The 27,912-nt window shown below is 53.8% G+C and overlaps 1 protein-coding gene across 1 annotated transcript; it reads left to right on the top strand.

The window, feature by feature from the left end:
- On the top strand, nt 1–27,912 carry UCRPA7_3921 (hypothetical protein; the record flags this gene model as incomplete). The annotated part of the gene is made up of 6 exons (XM_007916467.1): nt 1–9,561; nt 9,622–10,196; nt 10,749–17,394; nt 17,518–17,592; nt 17,648–25,657; nt 25,711–27,912. 6 exons carry the CDS (start codon nt 1–3, stop codon nt 27,910–27,912), a joined length of 27,069 nt encoding a protein of 9,022 aa, XP_007914658.1.

Genomic DNA, 27,912 nt, shown 5'->3' with positions numbered 1-27,912 from the left:
ATGTCAACGGAGCAGACGCTGCGCGAGCTTTGGGCAGTCACCCTCGGCCTCGAACTCGACGATATCAACGACGACAGCAACTTTTTCGAGCTAGGAGGTAACTCCCTCTCTATTCTGACTCTCCAGGCAGCGGGATATGGAGAGGGTCTGGTGATCGAATATGGACAGCTATTTGAGACCCCAGTGCTACGAGATCTAGCCGCTGTCGTTCAAAGCTTCGACAATGAGATGACACCGGATGACTCCAGCGATCACGAGTCAAACAAAGGGAGCCATGACCTGTCTACGCCTGTGTCTCCACCATCGGATTGGTTCCACGATGACGCTGGTCGGTATGGTTTCCAGCCAGACGCGATCGAGGACGCCTTTACTTGCACGCCACTGCAACAGGGTATGATGGCCATGTCAGTCCAGGACAGCAGGATGTACCGCGCGTGCTACGTTTTCGAGATCCCGTCTCATGTTCATACCGACCGGCTCCAGGAGGCGTGGCGAGGCGTTACTCAAGCAAATCAGAGTATGAGGTCAAGGATTCTCCCGATCAAGGGTGCCCGAGACAGTATCCAGATTGTTCTGAAAGACGATTTCCACTGGGAGCATTGTATAGACTCAGTCGACGGCTTTGCGACGAATGCGATGAGGCAGGCTGTGGACTATACAGCCCCAATGTCTGCATTGACAGTCATAAGTTCCGAAGAGACAGGCGCAAGACACCTTGCATGGACGGTTCACCACGCGATCTATGACGGTTGGGCGCTTCCACTTATTCTCCAAGATGTTGACACGCATTACCACAACAGCACTGTACCGACCAGGGCGCAATTCAGACTTTTCGCGAGACACCTTCTTCAGGATGACGAACGAATGAGCCGGGAGTTTTGGCGAAAGAGGCTGGAGGACTTTGATCACATGTCATGGCCGGCGACGACTAGACTCACCTCCGAGATTATTAGCACCGGTCACGCCGAGTCCATTACCTTGAACACCAGTCGACCAAAGTCCGAAATCACCTTTGCCACTCTCATCAAAGCAGCATGGGGTCTGGTTCTCTCCAACTACTCCCACGCTTCTGATGTCGTCTTCGGCACTGTAGTTCACGGTCGCAATCGTCGCCTTCAAGGCATAACCGAGATTGTCGGACCAACTATCGCCACGGTCCCTGTCCGCGTCCAAACCACCAGGGAGCTCGAAGTCGCAGACTTGCTTCAGACGATCCAACATCAGGCCGCTGAGGCCACCAACTACGAACATATCGGGATTCAGGAGATCGCCAAGTTGGGCGAGGGCGCAAAACTGGCCTGCGCATTTCAGACGCTGCTGGTCGTCCATACGGCGGTCGAAGAGGATTTCGCGAACCAGTGCAGTGTCGCAACACTACGAAAAGACCTTAGCCTTCACGACCGATATCATCCATACGCTCTTGTAATTGATGTCTGGGAAGGAGATGGTAGCGCACGAATTGAGGGACGATACGATGATAGAAGTCTTCAGGGCTGGGAGGTAGATCGTGTTCTCCAACAATTCGCCCACATTGTTCGACAATTGAGCAAGGCCGGACCAGGGACTCGACTTGACAGCGTCAAGAAGACTTATTCAACAGAAGACGAAGCCCTTGTCAGAAGCTGGAATGCCATGCAGCCGGTCGTGGTGGACAGATGTGTCCATGACCTAATTGGGGAACAGGTTCTGGCGCGTCCACAGGCGACCGCAGTGGTGTCAACCGACGGCGAACTCACATACCACGAACTCGACGTCTTATCAGATCGTCTTGCAAGTCGTTTATTCAGTCTCGGGATTGGCCCGGGAAGCCTGGTACCGCTTTGCTTTGAGAAGTCAATGTGGCCTGTCGTGGCCATGATAGCTGTTCTCAAATCCGGCGCAGCGTGCGTGCCCACGGTTCCTGAGCATCCCGATGCCCGACTAGCAGCCATCTTGGAGGATACAGCCGCTTCTGTGGTGTTGGTATCAGAAGCTCAAGAAGCCCGATTTGCCGGTCTCGCTAGACAGCCTGCGACAGTAAGCGCCTCAACCTTGCGCTGGCCGGACAATGTCGCCGAAGAAGATGAGGCCAGTTCGCAATCGCCGAAGGTCACCTGTTCAGTACAGCCTAGCGATGTCGCGATCGTTATCTTTACGTCAGGAAGTACAGGTAGGCCCAAGGGCGTGCTATTGGACCACCGCGCTCTGTGTACGAGTATGTCTGCGCACGGCGAGGTGCTGGCTATTGGACCTACATCCCGTATTCTTCAATTTGCTGCCTTCAGCTTCGATATCAGCTTACAGGATATCCTCACTACTCTTACCCGGGGAGGTTGCATTTGCATGCCCTCAGAAAACGATCGCTTGAATAATCTCGCCGGGGCTATCAACGACATGAACGTCAACTGGGCCGGCCTTACCCCAACAGTCGCTATGCTTCTCGAGCCCGAAGCCGTTCCGACGCTCAAAACTCTTGTCCTAGCAGGAGAGGCAGCAACGACAAACGTTATCGACCGGTGGAGTAACGCAGTGTCTCTCCATAACTGCTATGGTCCGGCCGAGAGTACAATCTATTGCGCATGGCAGGGTGATCTTGGGCGCGGTCGCCACCCGGCCGATATAGGAAGGGGTCTAGCAACCAGACTATGGGTTGGTGATGTTGAAGATTACACCTCTCCGGCACCGGTGGGTGTCGTGGGTGAGCTATTGGTACATGGCCCGACGCTTGCTCGTGGATACTTGAACAACGACAGTCAGACGGCAACAGCATTTCCGCTGGCACCTAGTTGGATCACAGACTTTCAGCCTGAGGGCCCTCATATCCAAGGCCGGGTCTATCGCACAGGTGACCTGGTGCGTTATACAAAGGATGGATCACTGGTCTACATGGGACGCAAGGACACCCAGATCAAGATCAGAGGCCAACGTGTGGAGCTGGGTGAAGTTGAGCATGCCATTACTACAGCCACTCAAAGCAATCAAGACCTTGAGTGGGCACGCGTGGCTGTCGATGCAGTGCGTACAGATCGCGGTCAGCTTCTAGTGGCCTTCCTCGAAGAACCTCACAGCCATGGAACAAGAAGCGAACCGTCGCAGGAGAACTTGGCTCAAGGATCGACTGAGCTACTTCCAGCTTCCAAAGAGTTCAGCGACAAATGCCAGACCCTCAAGGCTGGTCTCGTGACGAGACTCCACAACTATATGATACCACAAGCTTTTATTCCAGTAGGTCTCATGCCTCTGAACGCTTCCAGGAAAATCGACCGTCGCAAGCTTCAAGAGTGGGCTGGTGCTTTGGACCCCCAAGACCTCGCCGCTTACACGCAGGCCGCTCGATCGCGAGACAAGAGAGAACCGGCGACTGATATGGAGCGTCAACTTCTCGACCTTTGCAAAGAGATCCTACAACTTCCGTCGGAATGGATCGGCGCGGACAGCGACTTCTTCGAGATTGGCGGAGACTCTGTTGATGCTATGCGTCTCGTGGCTGCTGCTGGAGAGGTCGGCCTATCTTTGACAGTCGGTCAGGTTTTTAAGAACTCAAGGATCTCTCTATTGTCTCAGGACATTGAGAGTACTTCTTGTGGCGAGGCAGCGATGAGGAACCGCGTGGATATGGAGCCTTTCGCATTGCTTACGACTACTGACAGCGATGACCGCGAAGCGGTGCTGGAGGACGCTGCACGACAATGCGGTGTCTCCGTTTATTCGATCGAGGATATCTATCCCTGTACACCCTTACAGGAGGGTCTGATGGCTTTGTCTGAGAAACATCCCGGAGCGTACATGGCTCATTGGACATTTCAACTTGACCCTAGTGTCGACTCACGACGCCTAAGCGAAGCGTGGGCTCGTACGGTGAAGAAACACAGCATTCTACGGACGCGGATTATCTACTTACAAGGGCATGGACCAATGCAAGTGGTGGTAGATGAAGCGCCGATATGGAATGAAAGCCGTGAAGGAGGTAAAGAGGCGTACCTTTCTCATGCCAACGCGGAAGTCATGGGTTATGGCACCGCCTTGAGCCGCATCGCTCTGGTATCAGACAAATTTACAGAGCCCGAGGCCACTCTATGTTTAGTCTGGACAGCTCACCACGCGACCTACGACGGCTGGTCCGTCGACCTATTAACAAAAGACCTTCAAAAGGCATACGAAGCGGGATCCGCGGCCCGGATTCAGGCGGACGATGCCTTAACCACACCGTTCTCGCACTTCATCAGACATCTTACCAATGTAGGAAATCCTGAAGACAAGATCGCTACCGATAATTACTGGCATCAACGACTACAAAGCTGGAGCGGATCATCCTTCCCCAGACTCCCTTCAGCAGGATACCAATCGCGAACGAATCAAGCGCTGCGACACCAACTTCTCTCACCAAGGTCAGCTGTCGCTGGTGTGACCCGCGCATCGGTATTGCAGGCAGCTTGGGCACTGGTTATGTCACGACAGACCGGATCGGATGATGTCGTATTCGGTTCGATTCTTAGCGGTAGGAATGCGCCATTGGCAGGGATTGCGCAAGTCGTTGGTCCAACGATTACAACAGTGCCCTTGCGAATCCAGCTCTCAGCAACAGCAACTGTTCATGAATTCCTACAAGGGATCCAAGAACGGGCTACTGATATGATTCCGTTTGAACAAGCTGGTCTTCATCGAGTCAAGTCGCTTAGTTCAGACGCACTGGAGGCTTGCGGGTTCCAAACTCTCTTGGCTATCCAGCCCGCAGAGAAGCCAGAGGAGAAGAACGGGGCAGCCATTTCAGCGCCACACCTCGAGGATACCGCTTCACTCGGCTTCCACACCTATCCTCTCTCTATTGAGTGTTCTATCGGCGACGACATCGTGGACGTTGAAGTCCAGTACGACGATGCCGTGTTATCAAGGGGAGAAGTGGCTCGCTTGGTCGAGCGGTTTGCGCACGCTTTGCAGCAGCTGACGTGTGAAACTCCGGAAACCATATGCGTTGGTGATCTGAGCACTTTCAGTCCAGAGGATGCAGCCCAGGTGCAACAATGGAACGCCTCTTCATCGCCGACGGTAGTAGAAGATTGCATTCATGAAGTCATCAGGCGAGTGGCACATACACGCCCCGAGGCAGCTGCAGTGTCCGCCTGGGATGGCAAGATTACGTATCGCGAGCTGGATGAACTTTCAGACCGCTTGGCCACGCATCTTTTGAGCCTGGATGTCGAAGTCGGCGACATGGTGCCGCTGTGCTTCGAGAAGACCCTCTGGGCGCCCGTGGCCATGCTCGCTATCCTCAAAACCGGAGCCTCATTCGTGCCGCTAGATGAGGCTACGCCTGCGAAGCGACTGGAGGTTATAATCAAGGCAACTAAGGCTCGAGTCTTCGTTGTTTCCCCTGAAACGCGAAGCAAGATGGCAGCGAACGGTATCTCTGACGTTCGGTTTGTTTCAGTCTCCGAGGAGCTCATGTCGACACTGCAGGACCTCAAGGCTCCGGAAGTGCCTGCTAATCCTACAGGTGTGGCTTATGTGATTTTCACATCTGGTTCTACAGGCGTTCCGAAAGGCGTGATGATTGAGCACCGATCTTACTGCACAAGCGCTGAAGCGCACGGAAAGGCCACCCTTATGGATGAGAACACTCGAGCTCTTCAATTCTCTTCTTATGCCTTCGATGCCGCTCTTCACGAGGTCTTGACGACGATTATGTTTGGCGGTACGATTTGCATACCCAGTGAAGAGGATCGTCTCAATAATATGCCTGACTTTGTTCGGAGCAGAGGGGTCAACTGGGTCATCCTCACACCCTCGGTAATTCGCCAGTATTCTCCATCGCAGATGCCAGGGCTAAAGACTGTTGTGCTGGTCGGTGAGGCCATGGGCGAAGATGAGTTGCAGTGGTCTAGCATTGCCACACTGATCAACGCATACGGACCAAGCGAGTGCACCGTGGCAACGACCGCGAACGCAGAGGTGATCAAAAGAGGAAACCCCCGCAACATTGGTCGACCCATCGGTTGTATCGGATGGGTAGCCCATGAGGAGGATCCAGAGAAGCCTGCTCTGGTAGGCACTGCCGGCGAGCTGCTTGTTCAGGGGCCAACTCTGGCCAGGGGCTATCTCAATGATGTAGAGAAGACGGCGAGTGCGTTCGTCAATAGGCCTCGTTGGATAGCCGATCTTCAAGACGTCGACAAAGCATGGGACAGAGTATATCGTACGGGCGACTTGGTTCGATACGAAACCGATGGCTCACTCGTATACGTCGGCCGTAAAGACACACAGGTCAAGGTAAGAGGCCAGCGCGTGGAGCTTGCCGAAATTGAACATCATCTCGAAGCAGATGAGCGTGTCGACATAGGAGTGGTTCTCCTGCCGAAGAAGGGTCAGCTTACAGGCAAGGTGACGACCGTACTGTCTCTCGCTACATGCGAAGAAGAACAGGAACAACCCAACAAGATCACAACCCAGGACGAATCACATGATGCATCCGAGAAGAACGGCCTCACTCTGCTCGAGGTGCAAGGAACGAAGGGCGCGAAAGAGTCCCGGGCCGCCACGCTCAAGGTACGGGAAGGGATCGCTGGCAAGTTACCCTCCTTCATGGTGCCCACTGCCTGGCTAGTGGTTCGTTCCATACCTTTAAACACTTCCGGCAAGCTGGACCGAGCTCGGATCTCCCGCTGGGTGGACGAGTTGCAGGAAGAGGATGCGAGGACCGCGATTATCAACGACAACGTCGACCCCGAGGACCCTGCTGGACATGCAGTCACACAGATCGAGAAAACACTTCAACAGATGTGCGCCGAGATTTTAGCGTTGCGTGTCGAGCAGGTATTCATGGCGAAGTCGTTCCTCGGTCTCGGCGGCGATTCAATTACTGCGATACAGCTGGTCTCACGTTGCCGGGCACAGTCACTAGGCATTTCTGTCAAGGATATCCTCAACAGCCGATCGCTCTCGCAGTTGTCATTGCATGTCAAGACTCTCACTGAGTCTAGGGTGCCGCGCGACGAACCTTTTGGCAAGCCATTCGCGCTGTCGCCTATGCAGCAGCACTTCTTCGGAATCAATGATGGCGGCAAAACAACTGCCTCAGGGAGGTTCAACCAAAGCTTCCTCTTGCGCCTCACGCGACATAAAGAGGCTAGAGATGTGGCAGGATCAGTCGAGGCATTGGTCAGCTATCACTCAATGTTGCGTTCTCGATTCAGTGCCAGCGAGATCGCTGAAGAAAGCCCCCAAGCGTGGACTCAGATGGTCTTGCCTGAGGTACAAGGCACCTTTGCTTTCAATGTGCATCGTGTTGCTGAGACTTCGCAAATGGCTCCGATCATAGCTGAGACGCAGTCGCACATCGACATTGAGAACGGCCCGATTTTTGCAGTTGACCTCTTCGAAACTAAACAAGACATACAACTCGAGGGACACACTTCGCAGCAGTGGCTTTTCCTTGTCGCCCATCACCTCGCCCTTGACATGGTCTCTTGGCGTGTACTCCTACAACAGCTCGAGGAGCTTTTGGAGTCCGACAGGCTTTTGGCAGATCGACCAATCCCTTTCCAGGTCCTAACGAATATGCAAAAGGACTATGCTGTTGAGAACCTGGCTCCCGAAGATGCGATTCCATTCACTCTGCTGCCACCGGACCTGGATTTCTGGGGAATGCAAGGCAGACGAAACACTTGGGGTGACGCGGCTATCCTCGACTTCAAAATGGATAAGGAGGTAACTGAGCTGCTGCTTGGAGATTGCAACGCTCCGTTCAACACTGAACCTGTCGATCTCTTGATAGCTGGGCTTCTGTTCTCTTTCCAAAGAGTATTTACGGAACGTGAAACATCGCTCCCAACGCTTTTCAACGAAGGCCATGGTCGAGAGGTATGGGACCAGGAAGTCGATGCGTCTGGCACCGTCGGATGGTTCACGACGATGCGTCCTGTGGCATTGACCATTGCCGGACAGGGCGAAGATACCATTATTGAGGCATTGCGACGAGTCAAAGACATGAGATGCCAGACACCCAGAAACGGCTGGGACTACTTCGCAAGCAGATACATGCACCCTCGTGGCCGGGAGGCATTTGGTCCAGCCGGCGTGGTTGAGATCATGTTCAACTATATGGGGCGTTTCCAACAGCTCGAACGTGAGGATGCACTTCTTCAGCCTGTTGCACGTGTGGGCGATTTCGAACGAGCCGACATGGGTCCCGATGCACCTCGTCTAGGAATCTTCGATGTCTCAGCATCGGTAGAGGACGGTCGCGCCGCCCTCAGCATTGTATACAATAAGACGGCTCGCCACTTCCCACGTGTTGTCAAGTGGGCTCAAGAGTACGAAAGGACACTATTGACGATGGCCCAGCTCCTCCCGAACCGTCCTCGCGAATACACAATTAGCGACCTGCCGTTGCTCAAGCTGTCCGATGCTGGTCTTCGCCGGTTAGTCCAGGAACGGCTGCCAGCAATTGGAGTCACAGAAATCGACAACATCGAGGACATCTATCCATGTTCTCCGGTACAGCACGGCATCCTAATGAGCCAGGCTAAGAATCAAGGCCAGTACCAGACCAAGTTCTCGTTCGAAGTCACCAGCGCTACTGGAAAGGTTGATGTGGCTAGGCTTGAGCGGTCTTGGCTGGCCACGGTGAAGCGCCACCCGATGCTACGGACTCTCTTCGTCGATGGAGCGACCGCAGACGGATACTTTTCCCAAGTAGTGCTCAAAGAGGTTGAGGCCACTGTGAGGCGGTCTTCGAGTCCCATCCTAAATGGAGCAAGCCATCATATGGAGAGTGAAGATGGCAGCTCTCAACACAGTCCATCTCGATCAAACCACCGATTCTGGATCAACGAGGGCGAGGATGGTCGGGTTATCTGTCAGCTGGACATCAGCCATGCTATGATCGACGGCGCTTCGCTACCTGTCCTGTTCAAAGACCTTGCCAGAGGATATCAAGGCGACCTTCCGGCCAATCACGGAGCTCTCTACCGCAACTTCATTGAGTACCTATCCATTAAAGGTGCTGAGTCCGCCACAACATTTTGGAACGAACGGCTCGCTGGGCTTGAACCATGTCTTTTCCCCTGCCTAAAGGATGTCCAGTCAGACAAGGCAGTATCTGCGGGTGAGCAGCATGAGTTGCGCACAATCCATCTGGATATGAATGGCATCGCGACCCAAGTCTGGGAATTCTGCACCGCTAACGATTTCACCGTCTCAAACATTGTACACGCCGCGTGGGCTGTCATTCTCCGCCTCTACACGGGCTCAGAGGATGTCTGCTTTGGCTACTTAACCTCAGGTCGTGACGTACCTGTACCTGAAGTTGAGAGCACTGTAGGACCATTCATCAACATGCTGACAGCTCGTCTTGCCGTTCAGCCTGGTGCTACTCTGAACAGCATTGCGGCGGCGAGCAAACAATCCCACGTCCAAGCACTTCCGCATCAGACCTGCGCCTTAGCCGATGTGCAGCATGGCCTCGGCCTGGCAGGACGGGCTCTCTTCAACACGGCCATTTCTCTGCAAGCCCGTCTCGTCGAAAATGAATCTCAACAGTCGGAACTTAGCTTCAAAAGCATTTGCGGTCATGACCCAACGGAGGTACGTTTGCATTCACGCCCTTACGCAAAAGAAGTCAAGGCGCACTGACACATCGCATAGTATGACATTACCCTGAACATTGGCGTGCAACCTGGGGCCCTTTCCGGAAATATCAAGTATTGGGCTTCCACCATGGCGGAGAGCCAGGCTACTAGCATGGTCGAAGCATTCCTGACCGTTTTGCGTGCAGGCGTAACTAACCCAGACTGCGACATTGCTATGCTTGACAAGATAGGGGATCAGGACAAGAGCCTGGTCAAGTCGTGGAACAGCAATCTACCCATTCAGGTTGATGAATGCGTTCACCAACGAATCGAGGCTCGGACTATTCAAAGTCCGGATGCTGAGGCCGTCTGCGCATGGGACGGCGAGCTTACATACGCCCAATTAGAGCACTGGTCTTCTCGTCTCGCCCGCCATCTCGTTAATCTCGGCGTCGGCCCAGAGGTTTCCGTCCTGGTGTGTCTTGAAAGGTCATTATGGACGCCAGTGGCTGTATTAGCAGTCCTCAAGGCCGGTGGCGTGTTCGTCCCGTTAGACCCAAAACTTCCCCAAAAGCGAATGCAGGACATTGCCAAGCGAGCAGGCGCCCGTCTCGGCTTGACAGATGAGGCCACAGGTCCCAAGGTTTCCATGTCTGTTGAAACCTCTCTACTCTTATCCTGGCACTCGGTGGCTGGATTGCCCCTTGGCGATGAAGCCTCTGGGCCAATGCCTTCTGTCAAGCCAACGAACGCTGCATATATCATCTTCACATCAGGAAGCACCGGTGTTCCAAAAGGCGTTGTTATAGAGCATGCCACAGTCAGCTCAAGCGCTTTAGCACATGCTACCTCTATGGAGATTACATCCGAATCTCGGGTTTTCCACTTCTCATCTCTAGCGTTTGATGCTAGTATCGTAGAGATTCTGACCACACTTACAAGTGGAGGGTGTATCTGTATTCCCTCAGAAACTGAAAGACTGAGCAGCACAGTCGCGAGTATGAGAAGACTAAGTGTCAATTGGACCTTCCTCACTCCATCTCTCGCGGCAACAATTAAACCACCGGATGTGCCCACTTTGCGCACACTCGTGTTAGGCGGAGAAGCTATGACGGCAAGGAACGTTGAGGATTGGGCTTCGGTGGTCTCGCTACGCAATGGCTATGGACCGACAGAAACCTGCGTTTTCTGCGTTTCAACCAGGATGCAGCCATCAGCTTCTCCAACGACTATCGGCCGTGCTATTGGCAGTGTATCATGGATTGCCGACATGGATGGCCCCGGCTCTCTAGTCCCAGTCGGTGCTATTGGAGAGCTGTTGATTCAAGGGCCAATTGTCGGTCGTGGGTACCTGGATGACAACGAGGCGACAGCAACAGCATTCTTGCAAGCCAGTGTACTGTCAAATATGGACGAGTCGCATGCCATCACTAACCGGGTCTATCGAACAGGTGATCTCGTTCGATACCGAGAAGACGGATCCATTATATATGTGGGACGCAAAGGAAACCAGGTGAAGCTTCGAGGACAGCGAATCGAGCTTGATGAAGTCGCCCACAAGGTGGAGGAGCTGTGGGATGGCACAGGCCCTATCGGGCGCGCTGTCGCCCAGGTCATCACCCCCTCAAGTCGCTCAAACACCCAGATCCTGGTCGCATTTGTCCAAGTGCACTTGAACAGAGAACAAGAAGGAAGGCAGGGATCTGACGATTGGGTTGCTGACCTCTGGCCAACCTACCATGATGAAATCGCAAGGCTGCAGATCCGAATGGCAAACGATCTTCCGCAATACATGATACCACAGGTTGTTATCCCTGTTCACTCCTATCCGATAACAGCGAATGGAAAGCTCGACTACCGTGCTCTACGAGACCGGGGTAACAGCCTCAATGCTGAGGAGCTTGCAGCTTACAGTCGTCGTGTTGGAGACGGCAAACGTGAACCATCGACAAACACAGAGCGACAGATCCAGAGGCTTTGGGAGGCGACCCTTCAACTGCCTTCGAACTCTGTAGGATTAGATGATCACTTCTTCCAACTGGGTGGCGATTCCGTTGACGCAATGCGTCTGGTAGCGTCTGCAGCCGAGACAGGAATCGCCCTGACCGTCGCCCAGGTATTCCGTATGCCACGGCTTCACCAGCTGGCTCAAGCGTATGATGAGTCGGACGCTGTGCCTTCTCTAGTTACAGACGCAGTAGAACCCTTTGCCCTGCTTGGGGTAGTAGAAGATGACGAACGTGCCGTTCTTGTGGCTGAGGCAGCCCAGCAGTGCGGTGTACCGGTTGAGTCGGTAGAAGACATGTACCCGTGTACTCCCTTGCAGGAGGGTCTGATGGCTCTCGCCGAAAAGGAGCCTGGCTCTTACACGGCCCAGCACGTCTTCCGTCTAAGCCCAGGGGCTGACCCGGAGAGAGTCAAGGCGGCTTGGATGCAATGTGAGGCCTCTTGTGAGATTCTGCGTACAAGGATCGTGTACGTGGAAGGCTGTGGCCAATTCCAAGTGGTGTTATCACCAGAAGATCCATCGTGGCAAGAGCAACAGGAGCTGCAGACATACTTGCAAGGAGACAAGAAGAAGTCCCTAGGCTACGGGACGCCATTAAGCCGAGTTGCGATCGTCTCTGAAACCGGGGACAACTTCTTCGTGTGGACTGCCCAGCATGCTGTCTACGATGGGTGGTCTTTCAAACTCGTACAGCAGCGACTTGAGGAAGCCTACAAGAACGCCCCATTGGAGCCGCTAGTCCCCTTTTCACGCTTCATCAGTCACATCACAAGAACTGAAGGTGATGTTGCGTCTAAGGGTCAAGATTTCTGGCTTCAACAGCTCGAGGGTTGGAGCGGTGCAACCTTCCCGTCGCTGCCATCGGCGACATACCAACCACGGACTAATCAATCAGTACGACATGAGGTCCCCGTGAGAGATTGCATTATCCCTGGCATCACTCAGGCCTCAGTCCTAAGGACGGCTTGGGCAATCGTCTTGTCACGCCAGACAGGGTCGGATGACGTTGTCTTTGGTTCAGCAATCAGTGGACGTAACGCGCCGGTCCCAGGTATCTCTAGAATTGCCGGACCAACAATTACCACGGTTCCGTTCCGCATACACGTCGAACAGAACATTTCTCTCGCAGATTTTCTGAAGCAGGTCCAAGGGCTCGCTACGGAGACGATCCCTTTTGAACAAGCTGGCCTACAGCGCATCCAGTCACTCAGCACAGACGCGAAAGAGGCATGCCGATTCCAGAACTTGCTCGCAATTCAGCCAGCTGATAAGAATGACGACGGCGACACACAAGATGCGGCTTTGATACCGAATTTCGATGCCGCCGACCTGTCCGGTTTCCATACCTATGGCTTGGTGGTGGAGGCTCGACAAAGACATGCCATGATCGAGTTCGATGCTCAGTACGATGAAGCTGTTCTATCGAATTGGGAGGTAAAGCAGCTACTGGATCAGCTCGTTCATGTTATCCGTCAGATGGCGGGTGGTGAAGCCGAGGCTTCGATTCGCGACATGGACACTTTCACTCCTGAAGACGCACAGCTTGTGCACCAATGGAACACAACTCTTGAGCCGCGGTCCCTGGAGGTGTGCGTTCACGACTTAATTAGAGAGCAGGTCACAGCACGTCCGGAAGCAGAGGCCGTCACGACGAAGGATGCCACGCTGACCTATGGCCAATTGGACGAGCTCTCCAGCCGATTGGCCGCTCACCTCATCAATCTTGGTGTTACGACCGGTTCATTAATTCCTCTCTGTTTCGAGAGATCTCAATGGGTAGTGGTATCTATGCTAGCAGTTCTCAAGGCCGGTGCAGCTTTCGTACCGCTTGACTCTGCGGTTCCTCTTAGGCGTTTAGAGCAGATCGTCGATGCGACTGGTTCTTGGCTCGCCCTAGGGAGCCCCAACAAGCGGGAGCTGTTGACGAGTGCCATCCGTGTTGTGGTTGATGTGTCGAACGAGGCGGTAAAAGAGTGGCCATCAGCCACTGATTCGACTACATTGCTCTCAGCTACGCTGCTTTCAACACCATCAGACGTTGCGTACGTTATGTTCACCTCAGGAAGCACCGGAAAACCTAAAGGTGTGGTGATGGAGCATCAAGCGGCTAGTTCAAGTCTGAAAGCCCACGGAGAGACTATGCATTTCGGACCTGACACCAGGGCATTGAACTTTGCCTCTTTCGCCTTCGATGCAAGCATCACAGAGATACTGACAACGCTTGTTCACGGAGGATGTGTCTGCATCCCGTACGAGGAGGAGCGGTTAAGCCATCTCGTTGAGACCATCAACTCCTTCCAGGTCAACTGGGCCCTCTTTACACCATCTGTGGTCACCCTCCTGGTCCCTCAAGAGGTTCCCAGCCTCAAAACGTTACTTCTCGGTGGAGAAGAGGTTAAGAAGGATAATATTGAAGTTTGGGCCGACCACGTGAATCTGGTCAACGCTTATGGCCCTACAGAGGCCTGCGTTATGTGCGTTTCAACGCCTCTCAAGCGCACACATGGGCGGTCAGATACCATTGGGAAGGCTCTCGGATCGAAAGCCTGGGTCGTCAATTTGGGCAACGACACACAACTAGCCCCAATTGGGAGCGTTGGTGAGTTGTGGATAGAGAGCCCGCAGCTTGCTCGTGAATATCTTGGAAATCCAGAGGCTACAGCCAAGGCCTTTGTGACAGATCCTCTGTTCTTGCGCGGATCTGGAAGAGGCCGACGACTGTATCGCACAGGAGACCTGGTTCGGTATAACGGTGATGGGTCCTTGAGGTATGTCGGTCGCAAAGATGCCCAGGTTAAGGTACGAGGACAACGTGTAGAGCTCGCCGAAATTGAGCATCACTTGTGTGCGCGAGACGAAGTGGCCACGGGCATGGTCCTCTTCCCCAAAACTGGTCCACTCAAGGGCAAGGTGACAGCCGTCATCTCCTTGAATCTCAACAGTCACAGCGATCAGGAATCAGGCAATGGCCTGAGTCTGCTTGAAGGGAAGAGACTCTCAGAAGGCCAAGGCTTAGCGCTACAGATAAGTCTCGCTCTTGAAAGCCTTCTGCCATCGTTCATGGTCCCCGCAGCTTGGCTTGTGGTGGAAGCTGTCCCATTGACTACATCTGGCAAAAAGGATCGGCTCCAAATCTCAAACTGGGTGGCTGGTCTGGATCAGTCTACGGCACAAGCCTCACTCCTCGGGTCAGAGGATGGCTCAAGCCCGGGTGACAAGAGAGCGACAGCGAATGCGGCAACAGCAGCTGAGCAAATACTGCTGCAGGGTTGTACCGAGGTCCTTAATCTCGCGAGCGACAAGGTCTCGATGTCACGGTCCTTTTTGAGTCAAGGCGGCGATTCAATTACAGCAATGCAGCTCGCTTCAAAATGCCGGACAAGAGGTATGCGTGTAAGCGTACAGAATATCCTACGCAGCCAAACACTGTCACAGCTGGCTATGCATATGGGCGTAGTTGAGGATTCCCATGTGCCGCGAGACGAGGCGTTCAATGAGGCGTTTGACCTATCCCCGATACAACAGTTGTATCTCGGACTCAGCGAAGAGTCAATCTGCGAGCGATTCAACCAAAGCTTCTTCGTTCGTTTAACCCGAAGAAAGGAGACACACAAAGTAGCACATGCTGTGGACGCTTTGGTCAGGCAGCATTCCATGCTACGTGCGCGGTTCAGCAAAAACAGCTCTGGTCAGTGGCAGCAGACGATTACGACCGAGGTGCAGACATCTTCTGCATTCACCTGCCATGACGTGCCACAGGACGACGCTACGACAGATCATATACGGTCCATCATCCAAGCCAGCCAGTCTCGCGTCAACCCCCAAACAGGACCTCTCTTTGTAGTTGACCTCATCAACATCAACGGCGTTGACGATCCGGCCACAGATGGTGACTGTGCGTCTTACCAAGTTCTCTCTCTGATCGCGCACCATCTAGTCGTCGATCTTGTCTCCTGGAGAGTCATTCTGCAGCAGCTTGAGGACCTATGTGAGACCGGCAAGTTATCGGTCGACCGTCCGGTTCCCTTCCAGGTCTGGAACAATCTACAAAGGCAACATGTCGAAGGCTTAACCCCCGAGTCAACCCTCCCGTTCACGTTGCCGCCTTGCGATTTGGAGTTCTGGGGGCTGCAAGACCAACGGAATGTATGGGGGGATGTACAATCTGTCAGCTTCAGCCTTGGTCCGGCCGTCACAGAGCTTCTCCTTGGCAACTGCAACAACGCATTCAACACTGAGCCAATCGATCTGTTCACGGCTGCTCTGTTGCGATCCTTCCAAGAGACGTTCCCAGATAGGGATACGTTACCTACTGTCTTCAACGAGGGCCACGGCCGAGAGACGTGGGATCCAGCTATTGATCTCGCAGGAACAGTGGGCTGGTTCACCGCAATGAGGCCCGTGGCTGGGGCCTCAGAGACAGCAAATGACCTGATTGCACTGTTGTGCAAGGTAAAGGACATTCGCCATACAACACCGAGCAATGGCTGGGCGTATTTCACAAGCCGATTTCTACACCCACGTGGTGTTGAGGCGTTTGGCGGAGCGCGAAGGCTAGTAGAAATTGTCTTCAACTATCTCGGACGATTCCAGCAATTGGAGCGTGATGATTCCCTCTTCAGAGAGGAAGCGCGAGTTAGCAGCCCCGAGGTTTCTGATATGGGCGCCACCACACCTCGTATGAGTGCTCTCGACGTTTCTGCGCTAGTCACTGAGGGCCGTACGAACCTCAGCATCTCGTATAACAAGCATGCCCGCCATGGCGATCGCATTTCTATCTGGGCCAGAAATTTCGAGAAAGCCCTGACTACGCTGTCAGAGGTGCTTCCTACCCAGAAGCGTCAATACACCATCAGCGATCTGCCTCTTCTCAACCTCACAGCAGTTGGATTGAAGCGCCTAGCCGAGATCAGACTTCCGGGGATCGGCATAGAGAACCTTGACAGTGTTGAGGATGTATACCCATGCTCGCCAGTGCAACAGGGTATTTTGGTTAGCCAGTCTAAGACGGCTGGCCACTATGATACGCAGTTCGCTTTCGAAATATACAGCAAGTCTGGGGTAGACCTTGGTAAGATTCGAGCATCCTGGCAAGCTGTTGTAAATCGACACTCAATCCTACGGACTGTCTTCATTGACGGCGTCTCACCTGACGGTACCTTCGCACAGGTTGTGCTCAGGCATGTGAGCGCGAATGTGGTGGAGGAAGCAGCTGGAGACGACAAAATCCTAGAGCATGGAGATGAAGTAATGTCAGCCCGTGTGGCTCAGCCAGCACATCGACTGGTTGTTTATAGGTCAGATGAAGGCAACATGCAATGCCGGCTCGAGATCAACCATGCTCTCGTTGACGGTGCTTCCATGACCATCCTCCTCCATGATCTTGCACTCGCCTGCTCTGACAGCCTTCCACAAGATAGTGGATCAGCGTACCGCGACTACATCTCCTATCTTACGGCACACGACCCCGTCTCCTCTCAAGAGTACTGGGCTAAATCCCTCGCTGGACTTGAGCCGTGTCACTTTCCTCGCTTGGCTGAGGCAGTAAAGACAAACAACGCAACAGAGACACAGTTACACACCGTTAACCTCGATAGCAGCGATCTTTCTGGCGCTATTCAGGCATTCTGCTTAGCCAACGATGCGACAGTCTCGAATGTTATTCATGCAGCGTGGGCGATGGTTCTTCGCACCTATACAGGCTCAAAGGACGTCTGCTTCGGGTACCTTACCTCTGGCCGCAACATCCCAGTGAATGGGGTTGACAAGATCGTCGGTCCGTTTATGAACATGGTGACAGCCCGGCTCCCGGTTGAGGCCGGCACTACGATGCGCGCATTGGTAAGCCAGAGCAAGGAGAATTTTATGTCTGCTCTTCCACACCAGAGTTGTTCGCTGGCTCAGATTCAGCACGAATTAGGGCTTAATGGTCAAGCATTGTTTAACACGGCAATCTCGATTCAGTCACATGACGTCGGTAGCGAATCTCAGGACCAAGATGTCTATTGCCGGAGTACAGGAGGTTACGATCCGACGGAGGTATGTACATGTCAGTGAGGCCATGGCGGATTTCATACTAACAGTGCATACGCAGTTCGACATTACGGTCAATATCGGTGTCGCTGCCGGCTCCGTCTCTGGCAACATCAAGTTTTGGACCTCTGTAATGTCGGACAACCAAGCCGCCAGCCTAGCAGACCACTTCGTTACAGTATTACGCAACGCAACTGCTAGCCCAGATCAAGACATCACCGCCATAGAGAAGATCGGCACCGGCGATAAGGTAGTTATAGCTTCCTGGAACCAACGAATCCCCGAACACGTACAAGGGTGTGTTCATCAGCAAATCGAAATACACGCAACAGTGAGTCCTGACTCCGAAGCCGTCTGCGCATGGGACGGTTCTCTCACCTACGCACGCCTGGACAATCTTGCTACTCGTTTGGCCCATCGCTTGATCGAACTCAACGTTGGCCCGGAGGTGGCCGTCATGATCTGCTTGGAAAGATCCCTGTGGGTGCCGGTGGCTATACTGGCCGTGCTCAAGGCCGGTGGTGTATTTGTTCCGTTGGATCCCGATGTACCCTTGAAGAGAATGCAAGAAATCGCGAAGAGGGCTGGCATCACCGTTGGTCTCGCCGACAGCTCCACTAGGCCGAAGGTTGCCTCGTCCGTTGACACAGCCCTGAGCCTGACAGAAGAGGTTTTATCTTCTGTTGAATCACCCATCGTGACCGATGTGAAGCCCACAAATGCGGCCTACATGATCTTCACGTCTGGTAGCACAGGTGTTCCGAAGGGTGTTGTTATTGAGCATTACAACATCGCCTCAAGCGCTATGGCCCAAGGCAAGGCCAAAGATATCGGACCAGACTCAAGGGTCTTCCACTTTACCTCTTTGTCCTTCGACGTCTCCTTGGCTGAGATCATCACCACCTTAACATGCGGTGGATGCATTTGCATACCTCCAGAGACAAGAAACCTCCCTAGCATAGCCAACGCTGTCGCTGACCTACGGGCCAATTGGGCTTTTTTCACTCCCTCCGTTGTGGCGACATTGAAGCCCGAGGACTTCGGTTCCCTCAAGACATTGGCGGTAGGAGGAGAGGCTATAACAGCCAAGATTGTGGAGGAATGGGGTTCAAAGGGCTTCTCTCTCATCAACTCCTATGGACCAACCGAGACGTGCATTTTCTGCATGTCAAATAAAATCGAGTCTTCCTCGGATTCCTCGACATCAATCGGCCGGTCGATCGGAAGTGTAGCATGGGTTGGCGATACCGACAATGCTGCTTCGTTGGTCCCCATTGGAGCGATAGGAGAGCTCTTGATCCAGGGTCCTATCGTCGGACGCGGCTACTTGGGTGACAGCGAGACCACTTCCAACGCCTTCTTGAGCGCTACAACTATCCCAGAGATTGGACAGCCAGCTCTTCCCTATCGTGTATACCGGACTGGAGATCTTGTTCGGTATCGAGGAGACGGCACAATTACGTACTTGGGCCGCAAGGGAAGCCAGGTCAAGTTACGAGGGCAGCGTCTCGAGCTTCAAGAGGTGGCAAGTCAGATTGAGACTTTGTGGATCAGGGCTATTCGTGCTGTTCCCGATGTTATTGCACCGTCTGATCGTCCAGATCATCCTCTCTTGGTTGCCTTTGTTGCGGTTGATGTCCCAGGCGACAAGGATACAACTGAGGGCAAGGTGACCCAACCTGTTGTTTCTTCAGGTCCTGCATGGCTGGCCCCATTGTGGCCTGACTTCCACGAAGAAACGGCTAGGCTTCAAGCAGAGATGGCAGAGGTGGTACCTCGGTACATGATTCCCCAGGCTTTCATCCCAGTGCAATGGCACCCACTCTCTGCTGCAGGTAAGCTCGACAACCGCAGTTTACGAGCTTGGGCAACAGGCCTTACCGCTGAAGCTCTCGCAAGCTACGGCCGGTCAAAGGTCACGAGACGTGAGCCTGTTTCTGAGGCAGAGAAGGTCATGCAGGGCTTGTGGGAAGCCGTGCTGCAGCTCAAACCGGGCTCAGTCGGTGCTGATGACGATTTCTTCCAGCTTGGTGGCGACTCCGTTGACGCTATGAGGCTAGTTGCGGCTGCAGGAGACGTTGGTCTGACACTGACAGTCGGTTTAATCTTCCGTGTGTCGCAGCTATCGAAGCTAGCTCACGAGGTTGAGGTTGGAGGCGGAGCCTCGAAAGACGCCGCGCCGGACACCATCGAACCCTTTGCGTTGCTGGAGGGCGCTGATGACCGTGACGACCTGATCACACAGGCAGCACTTCAGAGTTCTGTGAGCCCTGAATCAATCCAGGATGTTCTTCCATGCACACCGCTTCAGGAGGGTCTGATGGTTCTCGGTGCCAAAGAGCCTGGAGCTTACATGGCGCAGCATATCTTCCGAGTTGAGGCGAACGTTGACATAAGCCGACTCAAGGCAGCATGGAATGCTGCAGTGGCAGAGTCTGACATTCTTCGAACGCGAATCGTCTATCTTGACGGTCATGAATCGCTCCAAGTGGTGGTGGATGAGGAGGTCACGTGGCACGAGGAGGAGGGCGATCTTTCTGACTACCTCACACGCGACAAGCTTATCCCCATGGACTATGGCGACACTCTGAGTCGCTTAGCTCTTGTCACTAATGCCGAGGATCACGAGTCAAAGTTCCTCGTGTGGACCGCCCAGCATGCTATCTATGATGGCTGGACCGTTGGACTGCTTATTCGCAGGATCGAGGAAGCCTATCACCAGGGTCCAGCCGACCACAGATCAACGTCGCCAGCTATGGTGCCTTTCTCCCGCTTCATCAAGCATATTTCGACCACCGATCAGCTCAAAAGCGATCACTACTGGTGTCAACAGTTGAACGGTTGGAATGGTGCACCCTTCCCCAAAGTTCCTTCAGACAACTACCAAGCCAGCACGAACCAGACTGCCCAGCACAGCTACCATTTGCCCAAGTCATCCGTGTCCGGGATCACATATGCTGCAATACTTCGTGCAGGGTGGGCCACGACTCTTTCGCGTTATACTGGCTCAGAGGATGTAGTCTTCGGCTCAGTCCTTTCTGGACGCAATGCGCCTGTCCCAGGGATCGACCGGATGATGGGCCCGACGATTACAACTGTGCCGTTGCGTATCCATGTTGATTCTCATTCGTCTATTTCTGGCCTTCTGCGACAGATTCAGCAGTCATCAACGGACATGATCCCATTCGAACAAGCCGGTCTGTACCGTATTCGATCCCTCTGCGAGGATGCGCAAGAGGCATGTCGATTCCAAAGCCTGTTGGCCGTCCACCCTACGCGGAAGTCCACCGGCGACATCGACGAGAATGGTGTGCTTGTGGCACATGGCACCACAGCCGGCGTGACTGGGTTTCATACCTACCCGTTGGTTGTGGAGTGTCGTTTGGAAGAGGGCACAGGAGAGGTTTTGCTCGAGGCGCAGTACGATGACGCTATCCTATCAGACTGGGAGGTGTCTCAGATACTCCAACAGTTTGCTTTCACAACCCAAAAGCTAGCTCAAGGCTCCGAAGTGCCAATCGGTAGGACGGATCTTCTCAGCCCGCAAGATGCTGCTCTCCTCCAAGGATGGAATGCCTCGCCTCCGGAACCAGTCAGGCAATGCATTCATGGAATGATCCAGAAAGAGGCCCAGGCCCACCCAGGCACTGTGGCTATATCTGCCTGGGACGGAGATCTCACCTATCACGAGCTGGATGCCCTTTCAGCTCGCCTCGCAACTCATCTCTCAGGTCTCGGCGTTGGCGTGGGATCCAATGTACCACTGTGCATCGAGCGATCGAAATGGGCTGTTATCGCTATTCTGGGCGTTCTCAGAGCTGGAGGCGCATTTGTTCCTCTCGATTCTGAAGCCCCGATTGGTCGTGTGCAACAAGTGGTTGAGGCGACCGGTGCGAAGTGCGCTCTGGGCAGTTCAGGCAGATGCAGCCTTCTAGCAGGCGCTTTTGAGAGGGTCATAGAAGTCTCTGATGCCGCTGCTTCTCTGTGGCAATCTACAGAGTGCATCTTCCCTTGCATCAACGCAACAGAAGTAGCGTATATCATGTTCACCTCTGGCAGCACAGGAAAGCCTAAAGGTGTTGTGATGAGCCACCAAGCGGCAAGCACTAGCATCAAGGCCCATGGCAAAGCGATGCACTTTAGTCCCAGCACTCGAGCTCTACATTTCGCCTCACTGGCCTTCGACGCTAGTATAGCAGAGATTCTGACCACTCTAGCACACGGCGGCTGCGTTTGTGTTCCAGATGAAGAGCAAAGACTTAGCAACATCGTCGAAGCAATCCGTCAGTACCGCGTCAACTGGGCCTTCTTCACCCCGTCAGTCATTAGCCTTATCAGCCCTAGTCAGGTGGCTCCCTATCTCAAAACACTGGTCCTGGGCGGTGAGGCAGTCAAGAGGGACAATGTCAAGACCTGGGCGGATCAGCTCAATCTCGTCAACGGCTATGGACCGACCGAAGCTTGCGTGTTCTGCGTGACAACTCCTCTTGAACTCCAGTCACGGGCAGATACTATCGGAAAGGCTGTCGGGTCACTGTCATGGGTAGTCAGCCTTACCAACGAGTCGCATCTGGCAGCAGTAGGTTCGATCGGCGAGCTCTGGATCGAAAGCCCACAGCTTGCCCACGGCTACCTCAACAACAGTTCGGCGACATCTGCATCCTTCGTTGTCGATCCGCCTTTCTTGCAAGGCTCACAAGGACGCCTTCTGTACAAGACGGGTGATCTTGTGCAGTACAACAAGGACGGCACGTTACGGTACGTGGGTCGCCGAGATAGTCAGGTCAAGATCCGGGGCCAACGCTTAGAGCTCGGTGAAATTGAGCACCAGCTCTGTACGCAAGACCTTGTTGAAGCTGGTCTGGTCCTGTTCCCTAAGAAGGGACCATTGAGCGGGAAGCTGACTGCAGTCATCTCGCTCGTTGATGATGGTGCTCAGAGCCATGACGAGCACAGGGTAGGGTCCAAGGAAACAAAGGACGATGAAGGAACAGCGGATAAAGACGGGGCTCTCGACGTCGGGCTCCAGCTCCTCCAAGGTCTTGAGGAAGACGCTGCACGAGCCAAGACGCTGAAGTGCCAACAACAGCTGCTCCACTTGCTGCCATCCTTCATGATACCGGCAGCATGGCTAGTCGTGGGTTCGATCCCACTGACTACTTCGGGCAAACTAGATCGCGTTCGATCCCTTCAGTGGCTCACAGACATGGACCAAGACACAGCGCAGGCATCGCTCCTTACTGCAGGCGCGACCGATGACAACACTCACAACGACAATCCTGCTGCAAATCCAGTCACTTTGATCGAGGAGTCACTGCAACAAATCACAGGCGAGATACTGGGTCTTCCGGCTTCGCAGGTCTCTATGACCAGGTCTTTCCTCAGTCTAGGAGGTGACTCTATTACCGCAATGCAATTGGCATCGCGTTGCCGCACAAAGGGACTACGGGTCACTGTGCAAGAGATCCTTCGTAGCTCAACCTTATCACGACTGGCACTGCTCGTCGGCGTTGTGGAGCAATCGAATGTGCCGCGCAGCGAGCCTTTCGACGCACCCTTCGAATTATCCCCAGTGCAGCAGCTTTACATGGCTCTTTGTAAAGATCAAGATGTCCATGTCGCTAGGTTCAACCAAAGTATCTTCCTTCGAATCCGACGTCGAAAGGAGGCAAGCGATGTTGCTCGTGCTGTGAAGGCTCTCGTCAGCCATCACTCCATGCTGCGTGCGCGATTCCACCTTGATAATAAGGGAGCTTGGACTCAGACGGTGACCGGAGAGATTGAGTCCTCGTTTCTCTTCAACACGCACAGTGTACCCGAAATGCAGAAAGAAGCGGAAGCATTCATCGGACAGAAGATTTCGCATACCCAATCCCAGATCAACCTCAGAGCCGGTGCTGTATTTGCAGTGGATCTTTTCGAACTCCCCGAGAGCATGTCAACCAATGATGGAAGTCAATTGCTGTTCCTGACAGCTCATCATATGGTCGTTGACCTTGTTTCTTGGCGTATTCTCCTCGGTCACCTTGAGGAGCTTCTCGAAACTGGCAAGCTATCTGCAGAGCGGCCGGTCCCCTTCCAGGTATGGAACAAGTTACAACATGACTACTCTCAGGAGAACTTGCAACCCGAGAAGGCGCTGCAGACTACTCTGGCTCCGGCACAACTAGACTACTGGGCACTTCAAGGCCAGAACGTCTGGGGAGACACTGAAGAGACTAGCTTCACACTCAGTAAGGACATCACGGACCTTCTGCTGGGCAATTGCAATATTCCTTTCAACACCGAACCGGTGGACATGTTCACCGCAGCCCTCCTATATGCTTTCAAGCAAACCTTCCAAGATCGAGAGCTGCCAACAGTCTTCAGCGAAGGTCACGGCCGCGAACCCTGGGATTCTAGCATCGACATATCAAGCACAGTTGGCTGGTTCACGACAATGCGTCCTATATCTATACCGACTCTCAAAGAGGACAACTTGATCAAGATTCTGCAGCAGGTCAAGGACGTACGCCGCACGACACCTAGCAACGGCTGGGCATACTTTGCCAGTCGTTTCCTGAACCCTCTTGGCCGTGAAGCTTTCGGGCTTGAGGGCGAGGCCGAGGTCATCTTCAACTTCCTCGGGCGGTTCCAGCAATTTGAGGCCCAAGATTCTCTATTCCAGCAGGAGCCCCGAATTGGTGGCCTTGCAGCTGCTGACATGGGTCCGGATACCCCTCGCATGAGCGTGTTCGATGTGTCCGTTGCTGTGAACAACGGCTGTGCTCACCAGAGCATCTCATACAGCAAAAAGGCTAACCATGTACCTCAGATCATCGAATGGGCTAACAATTACCATCAGGCCTTGGTCAGCCTAGCCGAACTCCTGCCCAGTCGACAAAGGGAATTCACAGTCACCGATCTTCCCCTCTTGAAGCTCACAGAAGAGGACCTCCAGAGACTGGTCGAAGTCAAGTTATCGGATGCAGGTATTCGCATTGAAGATGTCGAGGATATTTACCCTTGTTCTCCGATGCAAAAGGGCATTTTGTTGAGCCAGACCAAGAACGCCAGCCACTACCAGACCGGCTTTGCATTCGAGGCGACGACTACAGACGGCAGCAAAGTCGACACCACCCGACTCGCAAATGCATGGCAGAGAGTGATAGACCGACATGCCATGCTACGCACGATCTTCATCGAACGGGTGACAGCAGATGAGATATTCACACAAGTCGTTCTCAGTCAAAGCAAAGCCAAGGTTGTGATGTCCTCCAACAACAACCTTGCTGACGACAGCTCCAGCGCAATCGCGCAACCAGACCATCTACTATCCATCGCAGAGACGGCAGATGGGCGTGTAGAGTGCCGTCTTGAAATCAATCACGCGCTTGTCGATGGTGCTAGTATGCCGCTTATTTTCAACGACCTTGCGCAAGCCTACGAAGGTCGACTCCCCGCCAGTCACAACGCACTATACCGCGACTACGTCACGTATCTATCGGAGCAGGAGCAAGAGTCTTCGCTCAAATACTGGTCCGAATATTTATCTGGGCTTGAACCCTGCCATTTCCCTCGACTTTCCGAAACCATCAGCGATACTGCAGAGCAGACACCTCAACTACATACAATCGCTCTCGACACCAGGGACGTTGTAGCAGACGTGCAGGCCTTCTGTGTATCCAATGAGGTCACAGTCTCCAACTTGATGCATGCTGCATGGGCGATATTGTTGCGATCTTACACCGGCTCAGAAAACGTCTGTTTCGGCTTCCTAACCTCCGGGCGTGACGTCCCCATCCAGGGCGTCGACGGAGTCGTTGGGCCTTTCATCAATTTACTTACAGCTAGATATGCCGCGGACCCGAGCACGGACGTGAGAACCTTGATTAACGCGAGCAAGTATGCATATTCCAACGGACTACAACACCAGAATTGCTCGCTCGCCAAGGTCCAGCACGAGCTGGGCCTCGCTGGCCAAGCGCTGTTCAATACGGTCATGTCTGTTCAATTCCAACCAGGCGAGAATAATGCACCCAAGCAGCAAGTTATCTCTTTCCGCGGTACCGGGGGCCACGACCCCACTGAGGTAAGCAGGGATCACCACAACGGAGACCTGAAGCAATAGCTAATATCTTGAAGTACGACATTACTGTCAACATTGGTGTTCACGCCGGGATGGTATCTGGAAACATCAAGTACTGGACTTCTGTCCTGCCAGACAGCCAGGCCACAAGCATGGCTGAGTCTTTCGTTGCCATCCTACGCAGCGCTACCCAGAGTCCAGATGAAGCCATCGCGAGGCTTCCCAAGATCGGTCTCTCAGATCAGAAGCTTCTCACGCTGTGGAACCAAACGCTTCCTCGCCGCGAAGACGGACCAATCCACCGGCTCATCGAAGCCAAAGCGTCCGGTAACCCCGAATCGACAGCTGTGTGCTCGTGGGACGGTGACTTGACATACGCCCGGCTCAGCGAGCTATCCTCCCAGCTCGCTCATCATCTCATCAGCCTCGGTGTTGGTCCGGAAATTAAGGTTTTGGTGTGCATGGAGAGATCTTTCTGGACTCCAGTCGCACTGCTCGCGATTCTCAAAGCCGGCGGTGCCTTTGTGCCTCTGGACCCCAAGCTGCCAGAGAAAAGAATGCAGGAGATTGCCCGCCGTGCCGAAGCCACTATTGGTATAGCTGATGGGATTACCAGCCCTAAGGTTATCACTTCAGTCCAGACAGTGTTGCAGCTGTCTCATGAGCTTTTGGCCACCCTTCCTATTCACGATGGAGCTCCAGCAACATCCGCTGTGCAGTCGACGAATACTGCATACATCATTTTCACCTCAGGCAGTACCGGCGTGCCAAAGGGTGTTGTGATTGAACACGCTACTGTTGCCTCGAGCGCGCGAGCGCATGCTCTCTCAATGGGTATCAATGCCGATTCGCGCGTCTTCCATTTTTCGTCTCTCGCATTTGATGCAAGCATAGCAGAGATCCTCACTACCCTAACCCAAGGAGGCTGTATTTGTGTGCCGTCAGAGACTCAACGGCTTAGTAGCACTGCTGCTGCCATGACAGAATTCCGCGCCAATTGGGCATTCTTTACGCCTTCTATGGCGGCAACTCTGGACCCGAAAGCCTTGCCTTACCTCAAGACTCTTGTTCTGGGAGGAGAAGCAGTGACAAACAAGAATATCAAGGACTGGGCCGGAAGTGTGTCGCTGCACAATGGGTACGGTCCTACCGAAACATGCGTGTTCTGCGTTTCAACTGTTCTTGAGCCGTCGGCACATGCACAGCCTGTTCTTGGACGTGCAATCGGCAGCGTGGCATGGGTTTCTGATGTGGAAGATGCGAGTGCTCTGTGTCCTATCGGTGCTATTGGAGAGCTTCTGATTCAAGGACCCATCGTAGGGCGAGGTTATCTCGGGGATGATGAAGCCACAGCCAAGTCCTTCTTACCCCCAACTACGATCCCGTCTATTAGACAGCTTGAGAGCCACGATAGGGTCTACAAGACGGGTGACTTGGTGCGCTTCCGCGAAGACGGTTCACTGATATATGTCGGACGCAAGGGCAGCCAAGTCAAGCTTCGAGGACAACGCATCGAACTTGAGGAGGTGGCGCACCAGATCGAAGCTGTTTGGCCAGATGTCGAACGGACAGTTGCAGAGGTCATCAGGCCAGTTGATCGAAACGAGGCCCAGATGCTCGTTGTTTTCGTACAGGAGCGACAGGCGGCTTTCGGGAATGAGGGGCCTCAACAAGCAGCAGAGCCAGACCAACCAGATTGGCTGACTGGCGTGTCAACTGAATTCGCTCAGCGAGCTACGCAAGTACGAGCGCAGGTGGCCGAGTCGATCCCTCACTACATGATCCCGCAGGTCTTCATCCCCGTACGTCACGTGCCTCTCTCAGTCAACGGCAAGGCCGAGCGAGCCAAACTCCGTGACTGGGCATCCAAGCTCGGGGCAGACAAGTTAGCACAATACGGACAAAAGCAGCGCGCCGAAACCGTCCGCAAGCCGACAACAGACGCCGAGGTCCTCCTGCAGGGCTTCTGGGAGGAGGTTCTCCAACTCCCTGAGGGCTCCGTTGGCGCTGACGACCACTTCTTCCATCTGGGAGCAGACTCGCTGCACGTTCTACTACTGCTTTCGGTGGCCGAAAAGGCGGGCATGTGGGCTACCATGTCGAGTGTTCTGGGGACGCCGGTGTTGAGTGAGATGGCATTGATCTTCCGTAAGCAGGACGATGCTTTGCCAACGGGTGTGGAGGTGAAGCCATTTGAGATGTTTGATGACGATGGAGATTTGGACTTGGAGATGAGCGATGGTGATTTTGAGTTTTAG

The sequence above is a fragment of the Phaeoacremonium minimum genome (assembly GCF_000392275.1).
Source record: "Phaeoacremonium minimum UCRPA7 unplaced genomic scaffold PA7_03_scaffold_293, whole genome shotgun sequence".
NCBI classification, from domain to species: Eukaryota; Fungi; Ascomycota; class Sordariomycetes; order Togniniales; family Togniniaceae; genus Phaeoacremonium; species Phaeoacremonium minimum.
This window is presented reverse-complemented; position numbering and strand designations above follow the sequence as displayed.